This window comes from Carassius gibelio, chromosome B5 (assembly GCF_023724105.1).
Source record: "Carassius gibelio isolate Cgi1373 ecotype wild population from Czech Republic chromosome B5, carGib1.2-hapl.c, whole genome shotgun sequence".
Classification (NCBI taxonomy): Eukaryota; Metazoa; Chordata; class Actinopteri; order Cypriniformes; family Cyprinidae; genus Carassius; species Carassius gibelio.
Window position 1 is genome coordinate 30417032 of NC_068400.1, and position 17487 is coordinate 30434518.

The following is a 17487-nucleotide window of genomic DNA, read 5'->3' on the forward strand; positions in this document are numbered from 1 at the left end:
TGCTCTGTGTCCTCAGGCCTCACCAGAGCGCTCCACCAGGACCCAGCAGAAAGAGTTTCAGACATACATCCTGGACAGTGTGATGGAGCAGCTTCTGGCAGCAGATGTTCTGCTGGGTTAGTTGCATCCCAATCATCAGATTTAGCTCAGGGAATTGATCAGTAATGTACCCAAAAATGAAAATGTTGTCATTAACTCAGTCTCATTTTCTTCCAAATTGTGTGTGTGTGTGTTTTTTTTTTTTTTTTATGTCAATGTAGATCAGGCACAATATATGCAAAAACTTTCATGGCATGGTAAGACATGACCATATTTTAGTGGTTCTCAATGTTTTTGATCTAAATTTCCCTGATGTCCCTTAAACGTTTAGTTCAGCCAAATATAAAAATTATGTCATTTATAGCCTACCCTTATGTTGTTCCAGACCCGTAAGACCTCAGTTTATCTTTTAAGTGTTGTGTTTTTTTTTTGTGTACCTTTAGTTCAATTGGTAGAGCATTGCGTTATAAAGCGCAAGGTTGGGGATTCGATTCCCCGGGAACACATGATGGGTAAAAAATGATAGCCTGAATGCACTGTAAGTCGCTTTGGATAAAAGCGCCTGTTAAATGCATACATTTTTAAAATGCATACATTTATTTATGATATTTTAGATTTAGTCCAAGAGCTCTCAGTCCCTCCATTGAAACTGTGTGAACGGTCTACTATCCATGTCCAGAAAGGTCAGAAAAACATCATCAAAGTAGTCCATGTGACATCAGAGGGTCAGTTAGAATTTTTTGAAGCATTGAAAATACATTTTGGTCCAAAAATAGCAAAAACTACGATTTTATTAATCATTGTCTTCTCTTCCGTGTCTGCTGCGAGAGAGTTCAAAACAAAGCAGTTTGTCATATCTGGTTCGCAAACGAATCATTCGATGTAACCGGATCTTTTTGGATCTCAGTTCACCAAATCAAACTGAATCGTTTTAAACGGTTCGCGTCTCCAATATGCATTAATCCACAAATTACTTTTTACTTTTTTAAACACTCCCTCTGAGTTCAAACAAACTAATATCCCAGAGTAATTCATGTACTCAAACAGTACACTGACTGAACTGCTGTGAAGAGAGAACTGAAGATGAACACTGAGCCGAGCCAGATAACGAAAAAAAAGACTGACTCGTTCACGAGTCAAGAACCGTTTCTGTCAGACGCGTCCGATACGTGAACCGAGGAGCTGATGATACTGCGCATGTGTGATTCAGCGTGAAGCAGTCCGACACACAGAGCGTCTGAACTGCACTGATTCTTTTGGTGATTGATTCTGAACTGATTCTGTGCTAATGTTATGAGCCCAGGTAAACAGAAGGCTTGAATCAAGGGCAATCATCACAAATGACACCATTACATCGAGCGCAAAAGAACCGGTGAACTGTTTTCTTCAACCGGTTTATTGAATCGAATCGAACTGTCCGAAAGAAGTACTTGTGATCCGAAAACCGATGCAACCGGTTCTTGACTCATGAACGAGGACTACTTTGATGATGATTTTCTTACCTTTCTGGACATGGATAGTAGACCGTTCCCACAGTTTCAATGGAGGGACTGAGAGCTCTCGGACTAAATCTAAAATATCTTAAACTGTGTTCCAAAGATTAACAGAGGTCTTACGGGTTTGGAACAACATGAGGGTAAGTTATTAATGACACAATTAAAAAATTTGGCTAAACTAACCCTTTAAAGTCTGTTGATCAACAGAATGTTCAGAATATAAACTAAAATTACAAATCTTTCATGTGTGTGGCTTTGTCCTCCAACAGGTGAGGAAGCATCATTGCCAATAACGACAGGAGGAAGTTACCAGATCCTGGTCAACAATGTGTTTTACTTCACACAGCGTGTGGTGGATAAGCTTTGGCAGGGCATGTTCAACAAAGAGTCCAAGCTCGTGGTGGATTTCATAGTTCAGCTGATCACCCAGGTGAGATCACGTCAGAGGTTCCCCACTTAAACGCCAATTATGCTTTCACACCACCTACATCAAAACAAGCACACTTGTCCCCAAAGTCATAGTGTCCCTGAATAATTAGGAAGTGGTCTTGCTATATATTGTTTTGAGTGTATATTTTCTAGTTTGTCATTTTAATCATGAACAGTGCATACAAATATAAAATATAAATGCTTAAATATATGCTACAAAATATTAGAATATAACTTTCTGACCATTAAAGAATCCTAATACTGTAAATGTTTCATGGTGCCCACAAAATATCAAGCACAAACAAGAAATGTTTGACTACCATATGAGATGGTTACCTGCTGAAAATCAGCTTTACCATCACAGGAATAAATTACATTTAATTGACCTAAATATATTATTTTAAATTGTAATAATATTTGACAGTTTTTACTTTGTTTTTAATCAAATAAAAGCAGCCTTGGAAACTATAAGAGACTTGAACTCAACCCAAGCTTTTAAATGGGAGTAATGTTAAAAATTTAAATGCAGTTAAAAGCAAATTATAAGCAATCATAGCAACCACAGTTATCTTTTTAAAATGGGATTTAAACAATCTCACACTAAACGTTTCACTAAATATTGCAAAAATTATTTAGCTAGCAAACATTAAACAAAGACCACAAAGACCCACAATGTAATTCAGTTATTACGTATAAATTATTTTACTGTTATTTTATTACACATTTCTGTTAGTTGTACAATTCTCTCTCTCTCTCTCTCTCTCTCTCTCTGACATTCCTCATGTGCAAGACTTATTTAGCATTACTATGTGACTTGCGTGACTGGTTGTTTCTCAACAAATCTCCCTTTCTTTCTTTTTTTTTTTTTTTTGTCACACATCAGTCCAAACGGCGATCACAGGGTTTGTCTCTGGACTCAATCTACCATTGTCTGAACCGAACAATCCTCTACCAGCTCTCACGACCACACAAAACGGTCCCGCAACAGGTCACCCTGCTGGATTCACTACGTGTGTTGACGGTAAACCGAAACCTCGTGCTGGGTCCCGGCAACCATGACCAGGAGTTTGTGACTTGCCTGGCCCACTGCTTGATCAGCCTGCATACCGGGAGGTGAGAGAAACAGAGGTGGTATAATGCTTTCAAGCACTGCACATAAAAACAAGGGTTTATGAATGTAGAGTATCCAGATGTTGACGTTTGGTTTTAGGGTACAGGGATGGATAGATTCTCTTAAGTCTTTTGAGATATGTTTTCCATTTGACATGCAGACTGATTCTAAAAAAAAAAGGTGTGAAATGAATGAATAGGTAAATACATACACATTTAGATAGATGGGTAGATAGACATATGTGGAAATCAAAAATTCAGTTTTGATATATTTAAAGTAGTAAATTTGCAAAATATCTTCATGGAACATGATCTTTACTTAATGGCATAGAAGAAATGATTTTTGGCATAGGAGAAAAATCTATATTTTTGACCCAGACAATGTGTTGTTGGTTATTGCTATAAATATACCTGTGCTACTTATGACTGGTTCTATGGTCCAGGGTCACATTTATGAGGTGTGAAATACATTTACATGGATAGTTATTTTTGCGCTCTGAAATAAGTACATTTAGATGGATGCATAGACTACTGTATATGCGCAGTAAAAAATAAAATAAAATACATTTAGATGGAAAGATAGATGGGAATGGGTTTATGCAGTGAAAAATGAATAATTCCTGTTCACAGTCTTAGGATTGTTTGTGATTGTGCGCTTCTGCTGTTCTGAGTCACTGTGAGAGACATGAGGAGGAGGTTTATGTTGTCATGGCTCTGTATCCAGGCTGACTCAGAAGTTTGGCTTCAGAGAGACTGAGAAATGAGAGCGGCTCAGAGACCGTGAGCAGAATCACATTAGTGTGTAGTGCTGCTTCTCTGAGTCTCTGCGCTTTGCTGATACAGAAAGATCAATAACTTCAACTGATTTGATTTTCAGTGACTGATGTGCTGAAATTATAGTTCATTATTCTTGCTGTTTGTCTTCTAGCATTCAAGCTTATAATATTGACTGACTGGAGAATGTTCACATGGTGCAGCACAAATAAAGCACTGCCCAAAAATGTATGAGAATGGTGTGCTGTATCACTGTGTCACAGGTCAACGTCACTTTCATGTTCCCTTACAGTAGTGTGGAGGGGTTTGGTTTGGAGGCGGAGGCCAGAATGACCACCTGGCATGTCGCGGTTCCTTCTGAGAATGAGTCGGACAATGTCCAGAGCCAGGATGTTAGCGAAGGTTGTTCTTTTTCTCTTTTTATGACATCTTTGCAAGCGAGTGTGTGGTGTATTTAAGTATACAGTTTTAATATTTAAAGTGCTTCACAAACCCTCATAAAGACCATTATTACCATCAAACTTACTCTGTCCTTTTTGGTGTGTGTGTGTGTGTTTGTCAGGTCGTCAGTTGTTGCTCAAGGCCGTGAATCGTGTGTGGACAGAGCTCATGCACAGTAAGCGGCAAATGCTGGAGGACATTTTTAAAGTGTCTCTACCAGTCAATGATCGAGGACATGTGGACATCGCCACTGCTCGACCTGCTTTAGAGGAACCTGCTGCTAAAAGCTGGCAGAACCATCTGGGTGAGGAAAACATGCAGTCACAACTTAAATTTTTACTTTATAAATACATCACATTCAGATTCTACCATAGAGTTAAATATTAGCAGCTTGTTGCTTTCACACTCTTTCCTGTATCTTTGTCACTCTGCTAATTTCTTCTTGTTAAATATTTTAGCAGTTTCCTTATACTCTCCTTTCTCTTACTGTGCTGCTGAACCTTCTCTGTTTTGCTTATAGTCCATGAGAAGAAATGCATCAGCAGGGGCGAGACCGTTGCCCCAACGAATCAGTCCAAACTGTCTCGAGTCAGCAGTGGCTTTGGTCTGTCCAAACTTACTGGTTCCCGTCGCAGCAAGAAGGAAAGTGGAATGAACAAGAACAATCTTTCTGCACAGGTAACTGTCAAAATGCATCTATCTAGACCGATATCTATTTCTTAGGGTGTTCCACAGGGATCGATTCTTGGTCCGACCCCATTTTTGTTATACATGTTGCTTTTAGGGTCAATCTTTAGTCAATAAAATATAAATTATAATTTGTATGTTGATGATTTAAAACTGTACCTTTCTCTTGAGCTTGATGATTGTACATCATTTGCTAATTTTAAAACCTTTTTAAAGGGAACTTAAAGGCTTTTGGCATTTGAGTGAGTCTGTTTAATGTGAGTGACTTTGTTGTACAATTTATGTTTGTGTTATGCTGTGTTAGTATCGTATGTTTGTAATGTTTACTTTTCACAGCTGATCTTATGGAATTTTATTGTGACTGCCCACAGGAGACCTTTCAGTGGATGTTCACGCACATTGCTGTGGTCCGGGACTTGGTAGCAATGCAGTACAAGGAGCATCAAGAGGTAACCCTTCAATTTCAAACATATGAAACTTTAAGAATTATAATAATTGCTGAAATCTTTTAAATTGAGGGATCACTAAATAATGTTTTCCAAGTTCTGTTCATAGTGGAATGAATTCTACGAAAATTATTTTGATGCAAATATGCATTTGTTTTCTCACAGAGACAGCAGAATGCACTGAAATATGTGATGGATGAGTGGGCAGGGATTGAATATGAGCTGCTTCGTGAGAGGGGCCTCTGGGGGCCTCCTATTGGCTCCCACCTGGACAAGTTTCAGTTGGACATGACTGAGGGACCCTGCAGAATGAGGAAGAAGATGGTTCGGAACGACATGTTTTACATCCATTATCCCTATGTGCCTGATCCTGAACCCAACACAAGCACTCAGGTTGGTGTTCCTTTTTCTTGTAATTTTTCAGTTTAAAGGATGTTAAGTATTGTATATTAACAAATTCTGGCTTTCCGAAATAGATAATAAACTTAATTAATAAAACATAATTTCCTTTAACCTTATTTTACCCCATTAACTGAAACAAGTCTATTGAATTTGCCTATAGTCTCATTGAAAATCAGCATGTGTGTAGCACTAATGGTTGATAATCTTCTCTCAATGGATCTTTTGTAAACTCTCGAACTTTAATTGCCAGCATTAGCCATATGATGGCAATGACTTCACATAAGAAGCCTGAAATGCAAACACAATGCATTTTTCCCTTTTCAGAATCAATCACAGGTGCCATTAATGGGCGCAATGGTTAACATACCAGTCCAGGTACAAACTGAAGTGTGCCTAAACTACGGTCTTGCTTTTCCCACTTAAACATCTGCATTGCAGCATTAAGTGTAAAATAAATGTCCCAGACCTTCTGCATTTGTCTCGTCACATGATGAGGAGGCATATGTGGATTGACACATCCACAGAATGCTTAAAACGCTGTTTGGAGATGTTTTCTCTGCTGTCATTCCTGTTGTAAATATTTCATACACAAGGAGACCTCTAGAAAAATAGGTTTAGTACAGCTCCATCCCTCCCATTTGCTAATCCCTTGTTATCCATATTATAGAATGTGAAGTGGGACAATATTCAGACAAGAATGTTGCATGCTACTGTTATAACTCACTTATTATTGGTATTCATGTTGTAGGCACCAAACAGAACTGCAAAAATAAAGACCATTCCACATACTTTACACAGCTTCCATTGTTCAGCAAACAGATACAGTAGACATGCTCTAAACCCCCTTCATTGGTTGAGTCCAGTTGGCCGCTCAAACAAACAGACCACAGTTCTGTTTTCTGTTGCCAGTTGTTTGGAAATTATACATTTCACTTTCCTAGATGTAGATATATCTTTGTATATAGATATTTTAGTAGAAATTTTATATACAGCATGACCATGCAGGTTGTTTTTCTGTTTTCTTAAATGCTTAACATTTTCAGTGTGGGGTGAATATTAATTTTGTTTAGATATGAATTATAAACTATATGTGAGTTGTCAGCATGGGATTTTCTCAAGGAGTGATTAACACGTCTGTGCTGAGTCTAAACTGTGTTTGCATGCCTCTGACTGGTTTCCTCTTGCTGTCAATAGCTGTTTCCATCCAAAGATGCAATTTTTACTTATGCACAGAACTTGAATATTGCATAAAACCTGTAATATTGCATTAAACCTTGCGAATAAAGCACCATTTCCATCCAACGAGTCAAAGAGAACCAAAACGTCCCACTGGCACTGAATAACTCAAAAAAAAAAAAAAAAAAACTAGGAAAAGCCACTGAATATAATAATTTTCATATGTAATAAATTACTTGCAATTTAGAGAGAGAGAGCAGAGGTAACACAATATATGTGGACATTGCTTTTAGAGGTAGATGTCTGCTGTTTGGGAACACAGTCATGTAAGACTGTAATTATACATAATACTTTGATGATAGACTTTCCAGAACATTCAAAACAAAATATAGAAGTTGTGAGCGAGATCGGTCGCTGGTTAGTCAAGTTATCCAGTCTCATAGTCACATGACTTTTTCAGTGCGCATTGTGGAATTTATTCGGTAAATGTATTACCATCACAGTTTATGCAAATGTTTTCTTATTGGATAAAAAGTTGGTCCTACTCAGTGCATTTTTTATGCACATTTTTAGAATTTATGCGCATCATGGCATTTCCATGCAGCATTTATTTTATGCGATAATCCAAAATGTGCATAAATATAAGTGGATGGAAACATAGCTATTGACTTCCAAGATTGTATTCTTAATAAAGTCATTTTCATCATGACTAATATAAAGAAGAGTTAACGAGGACTTAATTAAACTTCAATCCTTCCAGAAACCGGCGCGTTACAGACGAGCGATAAGCTATGACAGTAAGGAGTATTACATGCGGCTGCTGTCAGGGAACCCGGGGATGTATCAGCACTCCATAGAGCAGAACACAGAGGGAGAGACCACACAGCAGGAGCCTGAACATGGAGAGGACACCATCGCAAGGGTCAAAGGTCATTTTAACAATAAATGTTCTGCATTACTTGATACAGTGAAACTACTAAAACTACTACTACTATTATTAAAACAGTGATTTTTTTCTCTCCCTTTTTCAAAAATGAACTACTAGTAACTAGAAATGAACTTTAGACTAGAAATGGACAAAACTGGCTTCTGAATGATCTCACTCTTTATCGGTTTTAACTAATAAACATGTGATTATGGATTTAACTCAGTGTGCCGTGTTGTGTTTTAGGTCTGGTTAAGGCCCCTTTAAAGCGGTCCCGCTCTACAGCGGATGGAGCTGATGAGGACAGTCAAGACCAGCTGCAGGAGTTGCTGGAGTCAGGAGCTATGGACGAGGAGCAGAAAACTGACAACACCACGCTGCTCCGCCTGCTGGAGGAGGGAGAGAAGGTCTGCAGCACACCACGGTCACATCCTCATCACACTGTTTAACAACTGCAGCTGCTTTTACTGCCAGCCACTGTTGTCAACGCAACAATCAGGCTTTGGAAACTTGGGTGAAAGCTTTCTAATCTGAAGCTTTATATTGATCACTACTGTTCTAACAGTGCATTATCCTCGATCAGTATGAGGGAAATAATTAGTCATATCTGTCTGGTTGGATGATTAGGTTTATTTTGCTTTTTGAATTTGAACTAACTGATATAAAACGTACTGAGAATGTGTTTGCTGTGTGTGTTGGGATAGATCCAGCACATGTACCGCTGTGCTCGAGTTCAAGGTCTGGACACCAGTGAAGGGCTGCTCCTATTTGGGAAAGAACATTTCTATGTGATTGACGGCTTCACCATGACAGTCACCAGAGAGATTAGAGACATCGAGACACTCCCTGCAAAGTAAGAATTTATATTCTGGATTCTGCCCTTCAAAAAAAATTTGAAAGACTTATTTCTAGCAGATCATCTGGTATCTGTCTTTCTCTCTGCCTTTTGTTCTGTCATTCTATTGTTCTCCATCTATTTATCGGTCATACATTCTATCTACCATTTAGCTATTCTATATATCTTTCTACCATTTGTTTGATCTATCTGTCATTCTTTTGTTCAATCTATAATTCATTCTATTATTCTTTTTCTATATCTTATAATTGTGACACATCTGTTACCTTTAAAAAAAAAAAAATATATATATATATATATATATATATATATATATATATATATATATATATATATATATATATATAGAAAAAAGAAACTGTTTAGAAACTGAAAATTCATTGTGTATAATATATTGATGATAATTGGCTTTATAATGCAAGTCATTTCGCCGAGACCCCCCTGGTTGAGAACTGTTTTAGTGGTTGCACTGGGTCTATACGCTGCTTGTTTTTGTGACGTTTGCAGTATGCATGAGCCTATCATCCCCCGAGGGGCCCGGCAGAGCAAGAGCCAGCTGAAAAGAACCTGTAGCATCTTCGCTTATGAAGACATCAGAGAGGTGCACAAACGTCGCTACTTGCTTCAGGTGTGCAAACAAACCGCTTGGCTCGATTCTTTGATGGACCCAGATAACACACTGGGCAGCTTTCATGTTAATGGCAATATTGAAGTTATGCTTTGTTGTCTTCATCACAGCCCATGGCAGTAGAAGTGTTTTCCGGAGATGGAAGAAATTATTTGTTGGCTTTCCAAAAAGGAGTCCGGAACAAAGTGTATCAAAGGTATTGTAAACCCTGATGCCTTTTAAGGCTGCATCCCACTCACTGGGACAAAACAGCTCTGTTTTGCTTGTGGATGTCACACTTTCTGACAGTTTTAGATGAAATCTTGTTCTCTTCTGTTAAATGTTGTCACACTCTGCAATTAAGAATTGAAAAGGGTGACAATCTAAATCAATTCCTCAGACATTTTCTCAGATACTGCCATGCACTGCAGCTCCCCATTTAGGCAGCAAATTTGACTTTATTAGAGCAGGTGTACCACACTTTCATACACAGACTTTATGAGTTTCTTTTGTTGAACACACAAGATTTTTCATAATATCATAACATAAGAAATTAACTCATACAATCATTTGAATGCATTCTTGCTTAAAAAAAAAAAAAAAAAAAAGTTTTTTAATAGTAATTTAATTGAAGAACCTCAGAAAAATACTTGGTTACACACAGCCAAATCATGTTTTCTAGGTTCCTGGCCGTCGTTCCTTCACTAGCCGACAGCTCAGAATCTGTCTCTGGGCAACGTCCCAACACCAGTGTGGAACAAGGGTATGTTACCCTCACATCACAAGATTACGAAGTGAATTTAGAGTTTATTTACCAAATGTATTCAAATAAACATGTTTCTTGGTAAATAGGTCGGGTCTTCTCAGTACACTGGTCGGCGAGAAGTCAGTGACCCAAAGATGGGAGGTGCGGTATCGTCACTTTAATGTTTTTGTCGGTTTGTTATGTTCTCTTGTTCAGTGTTGCTTATGAAAGACTCTTTTATTTACAGAGAGGTGAAATCAGTAATTTCCAGTATTTGATGCATCTCAACACACTGGCTGGCAGGTCATATAATGACCTGATGCAGTATCCCGTCTTTCCGTGGATCCTGGCCGACTTTGACTCTGAGGTACAAACTTGTTTTTGACCGTTCCTTGTAATACGTTCTAAAGCACAAAATGTTGAGAACTGCAGTGTTTCAAAAGGCAGGTCTTCAGTCAGCAGATGTCATTCTGTTTGGGGAATTAGTATCAGTTAAGTGTCGTTTCTTTTCCAAGGTAAAAATCTTGATTTATTCCACAGGAACTGGACCTCAACAATCCAAAGACATTCCGAAACTTATCCAAACCCATGGGAGCTCAGACAGATGACAGACTGATCCAGTACAAGAAAAGATTCAAAGACTGGGAGGATCCTAGTGGTGGGTTAGAGACCCCTGTCGGTGATCTGTTAGCATGTGTGTGTTAAGCTGAGACTTTTTAAACCTGTTTTTGTTTCTTCCCAGGCGAGACTCCAGCGTATCATTATGGCACTCATTACTCCTCTGCAATGATTGTGGCCTCATATCTGGTCAGAATGGAGCCTTTCACACAAATCTTTCTCAGGCTTCAGGTTAGTCATACATGGCCTGCTCTTTTCTTCATTTGTCGTTTTCTTCTCTTCACTCAGTGTTTTGCTTGTTGTTTAAAGTTGTTCTTACCTACCACAAACCTTCATGTTGCTAGAACTGGGCAGTCTTATCATTGTTCTTTTATTCTTCAACATCCATTTTTATGCTGTTGGAAATATATTTTGCAGTGAATGTTACTAAATAAATGATCTACAGTCAAAACCAAACGAACAAACAAAAGTGGAAGAGCAGACTGGAGACCAGCTGTCTTCACAATAAGCATAGCATCTTCCGCAACCTTGCAAATATTTACAGTGTTTTTTCCCCCAACCAAAGCTACTGTTTCCAAGCATTCGCACCTAAGTAAAAGTCGCATCAGTCCAAAAATACGTTGTGACGAGGAAAAAAACATATATAAGTCACACTGGACTTTAAGTTGCATTTATTTAGAACCAAGCACCGAGAGAAAACATTACCGTTTACAGCCACGAGAGGGCGCTCTGTGTTTTCAGTGGTAGACTACAGGAGCACTGAGCAACATAGAGCACCCTCTCGTGGCTGTAGACGGTAATGTTTTCTCTTGGTTCTCTTGGGGGGGGTAAAAATCTGTACCTTTATATCTGTGGTGTAGACGTTTCTTTTCTCATATAATCAAGAACAATTATTAAAACTTTATAGTTATCATCCCTAGTGCGAACAGCTGATCTAGCTGTTGGTTATATGTGAGTTTCATTCTGTGTTTTTAGGGAGGACATTTTGATCTGGCCGACCGAATGTTTCACAGCGTACGAGAGGCTTGGCACTCCGCTTCCAAACACAACATGGCTGATGTGAAGGAACTCATTCCGGAGTTCTTCTACCTTCCTGAGTTCCTGCTCAATTCCAACAACTTTGATCTTGGTAAGGATGAGATTGACAGCTAGCCTGATCTGTACACTACATACAGTCTCTCTTTCTCTCTTTTTTTCATGAGCGTGTTATTTGATTGGTGTTTTCTAAAGGGAGTAAACAGAATGGCACCAAGCTTGGAGATGTGCTTCTGCCTCCGTGGGCAAAAGGAGACCCGAGAGAGTTCATCAGGGTTCACAGAGAGGTAAATTACATCCAAATACATCATCCCTTGATAAAGCCGGCAGTCAGAAAGAGGCTCTGTGTGTTATTGTTTCATCGTGGTAAATGTCAGAGAATAACCTTTTTAGAACTGTGTGTGTTTTTTTCAGGCATTGGAGTGTGACTATGTCAGCGCCCATCTGCACGAATGGATTGACCTGATCTTTGGTTACAAGCAGCAGGGTCCTCCAGCGGTGGAAGCGGTCAATGTCTTCCACCATCTCTTCTATGAAGGCCAGGTGGACATCTACAACATTAATGACCCACTTAAAGAAACAGCTACCATTGGGTTCATCAACAACTTTGGCCAGATCCCAAAACAGGTTTGAAGCTTCATCACTGAAAATGTCATGAACTACAGTACATCAGTGGTCACCTGTGCATACTTGAGGAAAACTGACCTTATATTTCTACAAAAAAATCACCTTGACACCAACTGGTTAAAATCATTGAAAGGAAATTTGGTTCTGAAAAGATCTCTAGCTTAGTATACTTGCAGATGCCTTTTGTTTTGTTCTTTTGTATTTAACGCAATTTAGTTTAGTATCCAGTTTAACCTCTGTGTTTCTGCTCTTTTAGCTTTTTAAGAAGCCCCATCCTCCAAAGCGAGTGCGCAGTAAGTCAAACGGAGGAGAGGTACCTGGGGTACCTGTTACGCTCAACTCCAGCTTAGACAAAATCTTCTTTCATCATCTGGACAACTTGCGGCCCTCTCTCACCCCTGTCAAAGGTAAAGCAAATTTGATGGTGGGATACAGTGACATTACATCAATGTCAGATCAACAATTTATTCATGTATACGTTTTTGTCAGAACGTGTTTGTTCAGGAATAATTTGTGTAAAATATTGCTAGCATCTCTGAGCACATTTGAATGAGCTCTGTGTGTGTGTTGTGTGTTTTACAGAGCTGAAGGAGCCAGTGGGGCAGATAGTGTGCACTGACAAGGGTGTTCTGGCTGTTGAGCAGAACAAGGTGTTGGTTCCTCCTGCCTGGAATAAAACCTTCGCCTGGGGCTACGCAGACCTCAGCTGCCGCCTCTCCAACTATGAGTCTGACAAGGTCATTCGCAACATACAAGTTCTTCTGTTTGCTCATGTTTTCAGCATCTGCGGTGAACGCCTGTCAGATCCTGAAATGCATTTGGAAAAAGAGCATTTGCAAAACTTTTTGCATATTTATAAGTACACTACAATTGAAAAGTTAGGGGTCTGTAATTGTTTATCTAAAAAAAAAAAAAAAAAAAATTATAATATTCACCAAGGCTGCATTTATTTTAATTGAGAATACAGTAAAATATTGTGAAATATTATTAGATTTTAGATTAACTTTCTATTTTAACATGTTTTAAATTGTAACTTATGGCTGTGATGGCAAAGCTTAATTTTTAGCAGCCATTACTCTAGTCTACTGTGTGTCACAGTTGAAATCATTCATATCCTTCAGTAAACATTCTATGTTGATTTGGTACTTAAGAAGTGTTTTGTATTATTGTCATAGATATGTTGAAAACAGGTGTTGTGGAAACCTTGAAATGTTTTTGAAATGTTATTCACTAAGACACAGCAAAGTTTAGGCTTATGTTTTTGGTTTATTCTGTGTATTTCATTTTCTGATGTTGATGTGTTGCGTTTGTCTCATAGGCGGTTGTAGTATATGAGTGCCTGTCTGAGTGGGGGCAGATCCTGTGTGCTATCTGCCCCAATCCCAAACTGGTCATTACTGGAGGTTTAAGCACTGCTATCTGTGTATGGGAGACCGGGACTTCCAAAGAAAAAGCCAAGAGCCTCACACTCAAACAGGTTTGTTTTATATTTATTTTAATGCTGCTTGTTTGATTGATTTTGATTGACTTGTTTGCTACAGCTACTTGCTCTTTATAAATGAATCTTATTTCATTTTAATATGTATGTTTATGTTTCCAGGCTCTTCTGGGCCACACAGATGCAGTTACATGTCTCACAGCGTCATCAGCTTACCACATCATCGTGAGTGGCTCTCGGGACCGTACGTGCATCATTTGGGACCTGAATAAACTGTCTTTCGTTACCCAGCTGAGGGGCCATCGGGCTCCGGTCTCAGCGCTCTGCATCAACGAGCTTACTGTGAGTCAACAATAACGTAGACCGAATTACCTGAGTGACAAGTGTTGTGTTTAAACTACATTGTTTTCCTTTTAGCTACTTAATAAGCACTCTTGTATGCATTGTATGGTCTTTGCATTTGTATGTTTCATTAGGGTAATAAAATAATGTATTAATAATTTAATATTGAAAATGTAAAATATCTATACATATAAAAATAATTTGTTGTGGTTATTGTTATTACTAATATAATCTTTTATTACTTCCAGAAAACTATGTAGTAAATTTCTTAGCATTTTTATAGTTTATTGGGGCAATAAAAATATAACATTTTATATTCTTCAGAAAATATATTATTATTATTAGTGCTGTTACAACAATTAATCGCATCCAAAATATAAGTTTTTGTTTAGATAATATATGATTATTTACTGTGTATATTTATTATGTGTATATAAATACACATGCATACAGTATATATTTTCATAAAATATATATATATACATTTATATATTTATATTCTTCCATTATATCTAAATATATTTAATATATAAACATAACATATTTTTCTTGTTTAGGCCTATATACAGTACATGCATGTGTTTGTATTTATATATACATAATAAATAAACAAAGTATGTGCACATATATTATGTAAACAGAAATATTTTGGATTTGATTAATCGTTTGAAAGCACTAATTATTATTAGAATGCAGAATTAAATTTTTTTGGTATGAAGTTAATTTGATCCGTTCATCAAGCTCTTTGGAAACAGTAGTATACTTTACATTTTAAAAATGTGCTTGCCTTTGAAAATTTCTATTTAAGTGAGACCATTACTACTTTGGAAAAGAAAGAGCCTCCTGGTTTAAATTCTTGCCTTTGAATCCTCATAATAAATTGATGCCTCAAAATAAAACCGAAGTGTTCTATGAATTGAATAAGACCCTGTGTGTCTGTGTGTAGGGTGATATAGTGTCCTGTGCTGGCACCTACATCCATGTGTGGAGCATCAATGGAAGCCCCATCGCCAGCGCCAACACTTTCACCGGCCGGAGCCAACAAATCCTCTGCTGCTGCATCTCAGAGATGAATGAGTGGGACACACAGAATGTTATCGTTACGGGACACTCCGACGGTGTTGTCAGGGTAATGGTCTTCTCCTTCGTTTACTTTCTTTCTTTTCAACCTATGTCTTTTAAAGTGTCAACAAATAACGGTTCTTGACAAATGGCTTTATCTTGTAGTTCTGGAGAATTGAGTTCCTCCAAGTCCCAGAAACCCCTGCTCCAGAGCCTGTAGAGCCCCCAGATGTGCCAGACTGCTGTGGAGAGATTGGTAAAACATCCCTCCATCGCACCTTTTTCATGACTTTGGAAAGATGAAATGAAAATATTAAATAAAGCAACTAATGAATAACATTTTGATCAATTTTGACTCTGCATTACCGCAATTTCTTCAGAGTTTTAGATGATCTTTTCAGATTAAATAACCTCAAGTCTTGTTCTTCCAGAGGGTCGTGATGCTCCAGAGGATGACAGCAGTGAGTCTGAAGGAGAGGAAACAAGCCTCGTTCAGGACCCTAAACCTCGGACCTCAAACAGCCAGCCCAGCAGCACGGTCCACAGACCCAAACCTCGCACCAGAGCCTCCTGGTCGGTGGACAGCAGCTCTGACGACTCCCGCCGCTGGTCGGACACACTCAGTATTGACGAGAAGGAAGGCTTTGTTTTTGTAAACTACTCAGAGGGCCAGATTAGAGCGGGAATTCCCTCACAGCCACATTTACAACCGCACTCAGCCCCCTCACATGGGCCAGTACCACAGCCACTTCAGCCCAGTACTATGGAGGCTCGGTCGTACAACAAGCTCAAACCAGGTGCAGTAGATTAAAACAAGTGTTTTTTGTGTGTGTGTGTGGATATTTGTATGTACTTCTAATTTAATTTAATTCTATTTATTCTAACCTGTTCTACTGATTGAGTTGATTTACTGATAAATTTTTTTATTTTTATTATTTTTTATTTTTTTATTTTTTTTAAACAGCCTCATGGGCAGAACAAATGAAAAAGTGTGGTTGCTCTTTGGGCGACTCGAGTTTGAGTCCTGGCTTAGGAACCTTTTTCAGTTCTGTCCCCCTCTCTCTTATATTTCACTTCCTGTCAGATTCTGTGCTGTTCTATCTCAGTAAAAGTGAAATTGCCAAAATAAATCTATAAAATTGCATTAATTGATTAAAATTGAAAAAAGGTGATATAAAAGTAAATAGGTATTAAATAAGCTAAATAATAACATTTTGATCAATTTGATACATTTACTTATTTAATCAGTCATTTAAATTGTCAATGAAATTGTATTAATTTAATACATTTTCACTACAAATTATATGATCAGAATCACAAATTACATGAAAAGTTAGGATTTAAACCCAACCGAGAGCTTTGAATTTTATCAAAGTGTACTGTATTTCTAATTCCCAGATTTCAGAAGTGTGGCTTTTAAGTTTCGCATTTGCGTTTTCATTCAAGTGCTGTTCTCTTGTGTTTTTGCTTTAATGTGAGCAACTGGCATGTTCTTCACCGTTAGCTTTGTCTCTTGAACAGGCTACAGATGGGAGAGACAGCTGGTGTTCCGGAGCAAACTCACCATGCACACAGCGTTTGACCGCAAGGACAACGCTCATCCTGCGGAAATCACCTCGCTTGCCATTTCAAAGTAGGTGCTCTGTGTTTGTGGTGGAATGAGGATAAAAGAGAAGCTGGTTTCTTAATGTGGTTTACCATTAATATGCTAGTGCTTGCTCAAATATCTCAAATAAATTGTCTTTAAACAAGACTGTTGTTAACCAGCTGTTGTCGTGTACTCAGAGACCACAGTAAGATCCTGGTAGGTGACAGCCGTGGCCGGGTGTTTAGCTGGTCTGTCAGTGATCAGCCCGGACGCTCTACCGCAGATCACTGGGTGAAGGACGAGCAGGTGGACAGCTGCTCTGGATGCACGGTTCGATTCTCCCTCACAGAGAGGCGCCACCACTGCAGAAACTGTGGCCAGGTCTTCTGCCAGAAGTAAGTCAGATTTGCAATAATATTTATAATATGTGAACTAAATCCTTTTTTAGTGTTATTTGTTTTGTCTGCAACTATTTTTTTGTTTTTGTTTGTTGCTTCTTTTCTTGTATTGTTTTGGCTTTTTGTTTTCTGTTTTGGTCTTTTATATGCTTGCTTTTGTTTTGTTTGTTTATATAAACCAGTTGAGAAGTTTTTTGTTTTGTGGTTTTTGATGGGTTTTTTTGTGTAAGTAATCTGTTGCATAAT

At 38.3% G+C, this 17487-nt stretch overlaps 1 protein-coding gene across 6 annotated transcripts in view; it reads left to right on the forward strand.

The window, feature by feature from the left end:
• LOC127958659 (WD repeat and FYVE domain-containing protein 3) overlaps window positions 1-17487 on the forward strand; it is a 78173-nt gene that overhangs the window by 58203 nt on the left and 2483 nt on the right. For 4 of the 6 annotated variants that reach the window (XM_052557577.1, XM_052557574.1, XM_052557575.1 and 1 more), the window contains 31 exons: window positions 17-116; window positions 261-296; window positions 1805-1965; window positions 2848-3077; window positions 4141-4250; window positions 4411-4593; window positions 4810-4967; window positions 5348-5425; window positions 5588-5815; window positions 7761-7929; window positions 8172-8332; window positions 8630-8778; window positions 9289-9409; window positions 9520-9605; window positions 10071-10151; window positions 10241-10295; window positions 10381-10500; window positions 10674-10791; window positions 10876-10982; window positions 11727-11880; window positions 11982-12073; window positions 12201-12413; window positions 12670-12820; window positions 12996-13150; window positions 13732-13890; window positions 14014-14193; window positions 15140-15322; window positions 15421-15511; window positions 15687-16052; window positions 16777-16888; window positions 17041-17238. In XM_052557577.1, the coding sequence (XP_052413537.1) occupies window positions 17-116; window positions 261-296; window positions 1805-1965; window positions 2848-3077; window positions 4141-4250; window positions 4411-4593; window positions 4810-4967; window positions 5348-5425; window positions 5588-5815; window positions 7761-7929; window positions 8172-8332; window positions 8630-8778; window positions 9289-9409; window positions 9520-9605; window positions 10071-10151; window positions 10241-10295; window positions 10381-10500; window positions 10674-10791; window positions 10876-10982; window positions 11727-11880; window positions 11982-12073; window positions 12201-12413; window positions 12670-12820; window positions 12996-13150; window positions 13732-13890; window positions 14014-14193; window positions 15140-15322; window positions 15421-15511; window positions 15687-16052; window positions 16777-16888; window positions 17041-17238 (4505 nt within the window). The remainder of the gene's footprint in view (window positions 1-16; window positions 117-260; window positions 297-1804; window positions 1966-2847; window positions 3078-4140; window positions 4251-4410; window positions 4594-4809; window positions 4968-5347; window positions 5426-5587; window positions 5816-7760; window positions 7930-8171; window positions 8333-8629; window positions 8779-9288; window positions 9410-9519; window positions 9606-10070; window positions 10152-10240; window positions 10296-10380; window positions 10501-10673; window positions 10792-10875; window positions 10983-11726; window positions 11881-11981; window positions 12074-12200; window positions 12414-12669; window positions 12821-12995; window positions 13151-13731; window positions 13891-14013; window positions 14194-15139; window positions 15323-15420; window positions 15512-15686; window positions 16053-16776; window positions 16889-17040; window positions 17239-17487) is intronic. The other 2 variants (XM_052557576.1, XM_052557579.1) reach the window with 1 other exon arrangement.